Source organism: Prunus dulcis, unplaced genomic scaffold (genome assembly GCF_902201215.1).
Source record: "Prunus dulcis unplaced genomic scaffold, ALMONDv2, whole genome shotgun sequence".
In the NCBI taxonomy this organism is placed as follows: domain Eukaryota; kingdom Viridiplantae; phylum Streptophyta; class Magnoliopsida; order Rosales; family Rosaceae; genus Prunus; species Prunus dulcis.
In genome coordinates, this window is record NW_023010040.1 from 55396 (window position 1) to 66068 (window position 10673).

Sequence of the window (10673 nt, forward strand, 5' to 3'; positions counted from 1 at the left end):
TTTTGCAGCAATCTCATTATTTGTACTTACCTCAGAGACCACAGCTTTCATAGGAGCTCCTCTTCCTTTATTGTGGCTCCATTGTTGAGAGTTAGCACTCAAGGATTCAAAAAGAGTAAAAGCCTCATCTGCTGTTTTGTTCATCAGTCCTTCTCCACTTGTTGCATCTACCATCATCCTTTCAGAATCTAGCAAACCTTCATAGAAAGATTGCATTTGCATCCAACTCTCTATGTTGTGGTGTGGGCAAGAACTTATCATCTCCTTGTACCTCTCCCAACATTCATGAAAAGCTTCTCCTTCCTTTTGTGTGAAACCCAGAATTTCCTTTCTAATCTTGTTAGTCTTTTGAGCCGGAAAAAATTTCTGCAAAAACTTATTAGAAAGCTCTTCCCAAGTATGAATTGAAGCATTAGGCAAAGAGTATAACCAAGACTTAGCTTTATCTTTTAAACTGAATGGGAATAGCCTCATCTTAATTTGCTCATCATCAAGGTTTTGAATTTTGATCGTAGCACATATTTCAAAGAATTGCTTAATATGCATATAAGGATCCTCAGTGGTATTACCATAATAAGTTGGAAGAAGATGAATCATACCACTTTTAAGCTCAAACCTGTCAGCTGTGAGTTGAGGATAGACAATGCATGAAGGTTGATCGGTGACTTTGGGAATGGAAAACTCACGCAGGGGTTTTCTTGGTTGGACAACAAGCACACCACCTCCTTCATCATTGTTGTTGTTCGGAATCTCTGCCATGTTGCTTGAACCTTCAGATTCGTAACTTTTAGATTCAGCGCTTGAAGAACTATAATTCCTCCTCAAACCAGCACGTACAGCAGCAGTTCTTGGTGAAAGTGGCTCAGGAGAACTTTGCTCCTGGTCAGATTCGGACATGCACACACCAAGGAAGTCAATTCAGTGCTTTCAATGGAGATAACAACTAAATACAAAAACTGAATACTAAAAGAAAAACCAATGAAAAGAAACAAATGAAACAAACAAAAACAAAACAATCAAAGTAATCTAACTATAGCACCATCGTTACCGAATCACCGGCAACGGCGCCAAAAACTTGTTGAGCCAATTCTTAACAACTAAAATGAGTTATTAAAAACAGCAACTTTAATTCTCGCAAGTGCACGAACCATTTATAGTATAGCTTATGTAAATATGAGGTCGATCCCACGGAGAATGGTAACTTGGTTCCAAGTTAAATTACTTAGAATGCTAGAAAAACATAAAACAAAGAAACTGACTAACTAGCTAAAGGCAAGGTCGAATTCAACAATGCCTCTTGCACTCAAGGTCTAGGACAGAATCCTAGCACCACACACACACTCGAAATGGGGGGTTTTGTTGTTGAAATGAAAAGAAGAAAGTGAAATGAAAGTGCTCGAAAGTAAACACTGGCAGCAATCAACAAGTTGTGAAACAATGATTGAGAGGTGTTAGAGCCTTGGAATCCACCACTAGTTTTCCTATCCAAGTTATGAATGCATAGAAATTGACTCAAGCTTCATCAACAATAGATTATCGCATACAAGCCTATGGTATCTAGGTGCGGGATGCATGATTCTCCTAAGGCATGTGATTATGCATGGTATCTACACAACACGTGATCTCTAATATGCAACCTAAGCATGGTATCTACTTAGAATAAAGCATACAAGAGTCATTAAGCTCCTTGAGAATATGATAATCACACAGGTCCTAGAACATGGTATCTGTCCTAGTCAACCTATGGTTATTAACCCCTTGAATGATTCTTAGGCCATTCATGTGTTGCTTGTGAAAGGAGAGTAGAATTGGTGAATCTAAACCCCTTCCCAACCTGTGCTAGATGCATAAAATCCTAGTTAGCTACTCCAAGAAAACATACATCAAGCACATAATAAACTGGAGATTAACAACTTGATAATAAAAGCAGGGAAATCAATTAACTATAAAATCATCCATAACATTGAATATTCATGACTAGGGCTTCATCCTAAGCCCTAACTAAATGGATTAGTTAGACATAACTATGAATACAGAAAATAAGAAATACATAGATGGGATAAAGAGAGGAGAAGAACTAGATGATGGCAGCAAGGAAGTTCCCAGGACAGCTCCAAGCTCCCTTGATAGCTCCAAGCTCTCTTCTCTCTTTGTGGTGAATCTGAATGTGTGTATGAGAGTAATGGATGAAGTGAATGTGTGTGTCTGCCCCTCCTCTTGAATGAGTGTGCAACTCTCTATTTATAGAGTGCAATTTCGTCCTCCCCTTTGGCTGGTGAAGCACACCTCTCTTAGCTGCTCCCAACTGCTCCAGCTGACCCATACTTGGCTGCCCATGCTTGTCTGCCCATGCTTGGCTGCCCATGCTTGTTGTCTACCCATGCTTGCCTGCCCATGCTTGTCTACCCATGCTTGCCTGCAGCTGACAAATACATGTGTGGCTGCCCATGCTTGGCACATGGCTCTAGGGATGTAGCCACATTAAAAGTGATGGCAGCCAACATGACATTTCTGTGGACTTAGTTCAGTCTTTGATGTGCTGAGGGGTACAGATATATCCAATTGGGCTGAAATTTGGATATGTTATAATAGACACCCATTGGAAAAACTTCTATCAAGGATGTCTCCCCATCCAACTTGTGTAAGTTGCTGAAATGGGGCCTGCAAGATGACCTACGAAACTGGACTGACAAGGAGTGTGGCTCAAATTGGCTTTGTCTTTAAGCTCATATTCCTCTTGTGCCACTCAGCCCTTAATATGCATGAATTGTATCAAATGTCATCCCCTTGCTGTCTTAACCTACAAAACACACAAACATAGGTAAGAGACTCAAAATAAAGAGAAGCTAAACAAATTACTAAGCAAAGAAGGCATGCAAATGTGTGAAATTATGACCTTATCCAGATGAGCAGATTAAGATGAGGCTATTCCCATTCAGTTTAAAAGATAAAGCTAAGTCTTGGTTATACTCTTTACCTAATTCTTCAATTCATACTTGGGAAGAGCTTTCTAATAAGTTTTTGCAGAAATTCTTTCCGGCTCAAAAGACTAACAAGATTAGAAAGGAAATTCTTGGTTTCACACAAAAGGAAGGAGAAGCTCTTGCCCACACCACAATATAGAGAGTTGGATGCAAATGCAATCTTTCTATGAGGGTTTGCTTGATTTCGAAAGGATGATGGTAGATGCAACAAGTGGAGAAGGACTGATGAACAAGACAGCAGATGAGGCTTTTACTCTCTTTGAATCCTTGAGTGCTAACTCTCAACAATGGAGCCACAATAAAAGAAGAGGAGCTCCTATGAAAGCTGTGGTCTCTGAGGTAAGTACAAATAATGAGATTGCTGCAAAACTTGATGTTATGTGTTCTTTGCTTCAACATGCAGTGACTGGCCCTCTAGGAAACAAAGTGGAAGTTCAAGACCAATCTTTTGCGGAGCACATGCTAGAACAAGCAAATGCCCTTCAAGCAAGGAATCCTCAAAATGATCCTTATTCAAACACGCACAATCCGGGATGGAGAAATCATCCTAATTTCAGGTGGAACAACAATCCAAATGTGCAACAATCTCAAGGACCTCCCCCAGGATTCCAAACACAACAAAGGCAATTCCAGCAAGCTCCCCAACAAGTGCAAGAGCAAAGGGGTGATCAAATGGGAGAATTGCAAGACATGTTCAAGAAGTTCATGGGGCAACAAATGCAAACCAATCAGAACCTTCAAAATGCAGTGAACAAGCTAGAAGTGCAAGTTGGGCAGATTGCATCCTCCTTGAGCAATAGAGCATCCGGAACATTTCCAAGCCAAACGGAGGGGAATCCAAGGCATTATGAGCAAGTTAAAGCAGTACACATCTTGAGAAGTGGTAAACAAGTTGATAATAAGGTTGGAGATGCCAATGAAGAGCAAGAAGATGGAGAAAACGTGGAGATCATTCAGCCACCACATGGGCAGCCCACAGCTTCCAACAAACAGTCCATCAATGCTCCTGGAAAGAGCACAGGCCCTAAGGTATCATCAAATACTAATCAAGTTCCAATTTCAACTAATGCTTTTAGGCCTATTGCACCCTTTCCCAGCAGGTTATCAAAGTCAAAGAAAGATCAAGGCTTGGATGAGATAATGGAAACATTCAAAAAGGTGCAAATCAACATCCCATTGCTCAATGCTATTGCTCAGATTCCAAAGTATGCAAAAATTTTGAAGGATCTATGCACTAAAAAGAGGAGATTCAAAGAGCATGAACAAGTTGCATTGAGTGAAGAGGTAAGTGCCGTCTTACAAAGAAAGCTGCCTCCAAAGCTAAAGGATCCAGGTTCGTTTTCTATACCTTGCATTGTTGGTGATTTCAAGATTCCAAAAGCTTTGCTTGATCTCGGTGCATCCATTAACCTTATGCCATATCATGTTTATGAGAAACTTAACCTTGGTGAGTTGCAAGCCACACCTGTGAGCATTCAATTGGCAGATAGAACTATTCGGTACCCCAGGGGCATTCTAGAAGACGTTTTGGTGAACGTAGAAGGTTTAATCTTGCCAGCTGATTTCTTAGTCTTGGAGATGGAAGAAGCACCAATTCCTGACAATGAATTGCCCCTTATCTTTGGCCGACCCTTCATGGCTACTGCTAAGACCAAGATCGATGTAGAGGAAGGCACTCTCACCATGACCGTTAATGGAGAAACTGTGGCCTTCAAAGTGTTTGATGCCCTGAAGCCAAATGTTGTTCAAGATTGTTTTCAAATTGAAGTATTTGGTAATTCAGGGAAAGAGAGATTTGATGGCCTTCCTTATTCAGTAGAATCATGCTTGCTGAAAAAAGGAGACAAGGAGGAGCAGGGGGCAGCCCACATGTTCAATGCTCCAATTCCCACACACAAGAAGGGGCTGCCCAAATTTGGAGATGTTAATATTCCAATCATTCCTACAATTCATTGTGATTCTATTCATAAACAGGAAAGGAAAAGAAAAGCAGCAAGGAAGCAATGGAAAAGGAAAACAAGCTTGGTGAACTCTCTTGCATTGCATGAGGTGTCGATTGAGCCCAAACCCCCCCATTCACTATAGAAAGTTGGACGTCCGGCTGAAGACGTGAAACTTAGCGCTTCTTGGGAGGCAACCCAAGGTGACGAGGAGAAGATAGAATATGAGAGGAAGCTTGCTTGCGTCCTAATCGCTTCAAAGGGGAGTTTTTCTGAACTCTAACCTTTCGTTATGTCTTTCCTTGTCTTCTTTCCTTTCATTTATGAGGCATTGCTTTTTCTTACACTCTAAACATTGAGGACAATGTTTCATTTAAGTTTGGGGGGAAGGATTTAGTTAGTTTCTTTCAAATTATCAAATTTTAAAATTTTGAGTGTGTTTAATGGCCAAAAACGCATGATTTTGTGTTTTGTTTTGTTATCCTTCCAAACACCTATGATAAGACTTGGATCTAATACAAATATGGTTTCTCAGAAATTGATAGTCATTGTTTAAGGACTTTTTGTGGTTCTGAGTTAACTCTGTCTTGCATGCCATCCTTGCACTTATTGAGCACTTTGCCAAGTTAGTCCAATTTCTTGCTACTTGGAGATGTTATGCAATTCTACTTATCTCATGATCTTGGTTTCGTACTCTAGAACTTATTTGAATATCTCTTGAGACGTTTTGTTGCCATACAATGCTTAGGAAGTGATTTAGGCCATGTTTGAACCGTTTGAGCTTTTCTAACCATCCCTCTACATGTATTCATCCCTAGTCAACCCATTTGAGCCTCCGTTAATCCTCTCTTTGTGTAAACCATTCCTACCATAATGAACCTCTGTGTTCTTATTCTTACTTATTCTTTGAGCAATTAAAGTTATCTTCAAAAGAGAGTTATAAAGAATGCAAGGTTTTTGGAGCAAAAGTGAATCATTAGTGCCATAACCCAAGTGTTGAAAAGAAATAAGTTTGGGGGTATTGGTAACTAATCAAAAGAGGTAATGAAGTGTGACCAATGTAGTCACGGCCCTAGGGTGTTATAAAAAAGAAGATCATGGTGATCTAGGGTAAAGAGCCACAAAATTAGGCCAAATACACAGATATGAAGGTGCTGAAAGTATGTTCAAAATATGCTCATGTATGTGTTCCTTGCTTGTTACAAAGTTCAGTCATCTCTCATGCTCTTACCTATGCTTTAGTTGTTCTCAAGATGTTGTTATATATCCATATCCCCTCTTCCATTCAACCACTACCCTAAGCCTCATTACAACCCTTGCAAAGTCCTTTTGATCCTTGGTATTGTATGGTATTACTGTGGAGAGCTGATTTGATAATGAGCTTATGGGGTTTGGAATTCTTGATTTTGATAGAAGTGTGTGCGCATGTACTTTTCTGAGTTGCAGGTGTTGTTCTGATTTGGCATTCACACACTACACTTAAGGGTGTCATTGTGAGCTTTGCTTTCTCTTGAATCATGTGTGGAACTTAGATTGTGATTGTTGTGTTTCTTTGGGGCCAATGCTGTGATTCTTTGAGGATATTGTTTGGAAGGCTAGTTGCTTATTTCCTGTTTCCTAAATTGTAGTTTTATTTTGTTTTGCTTGAGGACTAGCAAAATCTAAGTTTGGGGGTATTTGATAAGGTCATAATTTCACACATTTGCATGCCTTCTTTGCTTAGTAATTTTGTTTAGCTTCTCTTTATTTTCAGTCTCTTACCTTTGTTTGTGTGTTTTATAGGTTAAGACAGCAAGGGGATGACATTTGATACAATTCATGCATGTTAAGGGCTGAGTGGCACAAGAGGAATATGAGCTTAAAGACAAAACCAATTTGAGCCACACTCCTTGTCAGTCCAGTTTCGTGGGTCATCTTGCAGGCCTCATTTCAGCAACTTACACAGGGTGGATGAGGAGACATCCTTGATAGAAGTTGTTCCAATGGGTGTCTACTATAACATATCAAAATTTCAGCCCAATTGGATATATCTGGACCCCTCAGCACATCAAAGACTGAACTAAGTCCACAGAAATGTCATGTTGGCTGCCATCACTTTTAATGTGACTACATCCCTAGAGCCATGTGCCAAGCATGGGCAGCCACACATGTATTTGTCAGCTGCAGACAAGCATGGGTAGACAAGCATGGGTAGACAAGCATGGGTAGACAAGCATGGTCAAGCAAGCATGGGCAGCCAAGCATGGGCAGACAAGCATGGGCAGACAAGCATGGGCAGCCAAGTATGGGGCAGCTGGAGCAGTTGGGAGCAGCTAAGAGAAGTGTGCTTCACCAGCCAAAGGGGAGCTCGAAATTCACTCTATAAATAGAGAGTTTGCACACTCATTCAGGGAGGAAGTCAGACACACACATTTACATAATCCATACTCTCATACACACATTCACCACAAAGAGAGAAGAGAGCTTGGAGCTGTCAAGGGAGCTTGGAGCTGTCCTGGAACTTCCTTGCTGCCATCATCTAGTTCTTCTCCTCTCTTTACCCTATCTATGTATTTCTTATTTTCTGTATTCATAGTTATGTCTAGCTAATCCATTTAGTTAGGGCTTAGGATGAAGCCCTAGTCATGAATATTCAATGTTATGGATGATTTTATAGTTAATTGATTTCCTTGCTTTTATTATCAAGTTGTTAATCTCCAGTTTATTATGTGCTTGATGTATGTTTTCTTGGAGTAGCTAACTAGGATTTTATGCATCTAGCACAGGTTGGGAAGGGGTTTAGATTCACCAATTCTACTCTCCTTTCACAAGCAACACATGAATGGCCTAAGAATCATTCAAGGGGGTAATAACCATAAGTTGACTAGGACAGATACCATGTTCTAGGACTTGTGTGATTATCATATTCTCAAGGAGCTTAATGACTCTTGTATGCTTTATTCTAAGTAGATACCATGCTTAGGTTGCATATTAGAGATCACGTGTTGTGTAGATACCATGCATAATCACATGCCTTAGGAGGATCATGCATCCTGCACCTAGATACCATAGGCTTGTATGCGATAATCTATTGTTGATGAAGCTTGAGTCAATTTCTATGCATTCATAACTTGGATAGGAAAACTAGTGGTGGATTTCAAGGCTCTAACATCTCTCAATCATTGTTTCACAACTTGTTGATTGCTGCTAGTGTTTAATTTCGAGTACTTCCATTTCACCTTCTTCTTTTCATTTCAACAACAAAACCCCCCAATTCGAGTGCGTGTGTGGTGCTATTGGCTCAACAGAAACCACAGCTATGGAAGGAGAACAACCCAAAACGTCCCAATCTGCTCCTAAGGCCAAATCTGATTCTCAGGAACCCAATCCATTTCAATTGCATAAAAGAGATGACAAATTTGTGCCATCACATCTTCATCAAGATAGATACATCCCACCTCCTCCATACATTCCACCGATTCCATTTCCAGGCCGTTTGAAGAAAGCAAATCAAGATAAGGCTTTTAAAGAGATTTATGATATTTTAAGTAAAGTTAATATCAATTTGCCCTTGCTTGATGTTGTTAAACAGATTCCTGCATATGGAAAGTTCATCAATCACTTGATGACTCACAAGCTCAAATTTACTCCAAGTGAAGAAGTAAAGCTCAACAAGAATGTGAGTGCTGTGTTGCAAAGGAAGCTTCCACCAAAACTAGAAGATCCTGGCAGCTTTAACATTCCCATTAACATTGGAGATAAGGCGGTTGGAAGAGCCATGTTGGACTTGGGAGCAAGCATCAATGTAATGCCATATTCAGTTTATCAAGCGCTTGGCTTAGAAGGGATAAAGAAAACCTCAATTCGTCTTGAACTAGCTGATCATTCCATCAAATATCCAAGAGGTATTGTAGAAGATATTTTAGTTCAAGTTAATACACTCATTCTTCCGGCTGATTTTGTAGTGATGGATATGGAGGATAACCCATATGTAGGCCGTGTTGATCCCATTCTCCTCGGGCGACCATTCATGGCCACTGCAGACACAATCATCAAAGTGAAAGATGGCACCCTCTCCATGACTGTTTTGGGTGAAAATGTTGAATTTAAAGTGTTTGATGCTCTGTCTCAACCTTCTATCACTCTTGATACTTGTTTTTCAATTGATGTTGTGGATCATGAGGTTTCTTCTAAAATTGTGCAGAAAAAGTCTAATGAGGCTTTGGAAGCGGTCCTAACACAAGAAGAGGAAGATCTCTTTGAATAAGAGTTCCAAGAAGTGATGGCTGCCTTAGAAGTGTTTCAGCCATACCCACCATCCTGTAGGCCACCACTTGAGCCTCTTGCATCATCCTCCACAAAATTGGAGCCATCCATTATCACCCCACCAAAACTAGAACTTAATGCAAAGCTATACAAAGAACGTACCAAGAGTTACCATGACAGGAACATTCAACGGAAAGAATTCACCAAAGGTATGTCGGTTCTTTTGTTTAACTCACGTTTGCGTCTCTTTCCAGGAAAATTGAAGTCTAGGTGGCTTGGCCCATTCACCGTGGTCAATGTATCTCCCTATGGAGCTGGGGAGATTCAAAATCCTAAAGATGGCTCGACTTTCAAAGTAAATGGACAACGTTTAAAGCCATTCTATGAGGGAATGTCAGTTTGAATTCAAACTGGTCATGTGGTGGATCATCTTCCCTTCGTACAATCAAGTTAGCTAATGGCATAATGTCTTGCCAAGACATTAACTAAGGCGCTTCTTGGGAGGCAACCCATGTGTTGAAGAATAAGGTGCTTGGCAGCGGTCGACCTAATTGCATCAAGAGGGAGATTCTCTAATACTTTGTCTTAAACTTTCCCCTTATTATTCACATGTTCTCACTCATCCTTGTTATGCTTTAACATTGAGGACAATGTTCAATTCAGGTCTGGGGGGGGAGGTTTTCAATTTTTGTTCATTTGTGTTTACAATTTTCGTTCGCTTGTCACTTTCATACAACCAATGCTATAGAGCTGCCATTGAGATTTTCATATCAGAAATTTTACACTTCACAAAGCTTTTGCTCTTAGAATTCTGGTGGCTAAAGTACCATGCTCAGATTCTTGAAGGAAAATAGTGGAGACTACCCTAGTGAGCTATTTAGAGCCTAATTGCTTTCTTGAGAGGGTTTAAAGTGTTTCTATTCCTCATCTCTACTTATTTTCTTCAATTCAGTCTAAATGATCTCATTGTCCCATTTTGGTTGAATACTAAGGATGATTCTCTTTGCAGATCTCAGGTGCATGCTCTCACCCATGAATGAACTCATTGAAGTGATGCTAGGCTCTGCGTGTATAACCATTTTATGTGCTTTCTTTTCACCCTACCCATTCGTGTGTTCCATCAGCTCTCTTGCAGCCAAACACTACAAGCCTTTTTCTTCTATCACCCTCATAATTCCCCTAACTTTGTATCTCAATAAGAGATATTTAACCTATTATAGCCATACCCTATAGCTTAGAAATATACCAAGGTGTGCCAAGATAAAGTTTGAAGCAAGGAGGTTGCTGCCACATGCCCAAATGTAAATTGGTGCGAATCTATGCAGAAAAAAAAAAAAAAAAAAAAAAAAAAAAAAAAAAAAAAAAAAAAAGAAAGATAAAGAGAAAGTGTTTCGATTTGATCTAAATGTGAAATATAAAGTCTATGCCGGATGATGCTATGAAGTTGCAGCCATACCATTCTAAATCAATGACACCTTGCAGATCAATGAAGAATGCAACCTTG

General features: G+C 40.0%; 2 protein-coding genes and 1 non-coding gene across 3 annotated transcripts; all 3 read left to right on the forward strand.

Moving 5' to 3' along the window:
• The first annotated feature begins 232 nt into the window (after positions 1–232).
• On the forward strand, positions 233–339 carry LOC117612656. The gene has a single exon (XR_004583497.1). It is a non-coding gene; the product is annotated as a small nucleolar RNA R71 (small nucleolar RNA).
• Positions 340–3179: 2840 nt separating this feature from the next.
• Positions 3180–5069, forward strand: LOC117612654. Its single transcript, XM_034341330.1, has one exon. It carries the CDS (start codon positions 3180–3182, stop codon positions 5067–5069), a length of 1890 nt encoding a protein of 629 aa, XP_034197221.1.
• A 3153-nt stretch (positions 5070–8222) lies between these two features.
• LOC117612655 lies at positions 8223–9170 on the forward strand. The gene has a single exon (XM_034341331.1). The coding sequence runs from the start codon at positions 8223–8225 to the stop codon at positions 9168–9170; it is 948 nt and encodes a 315-aa protein (XP_034197222.1).
• Positions 9171–10673: the final 1503 nt, after the last annotated feature.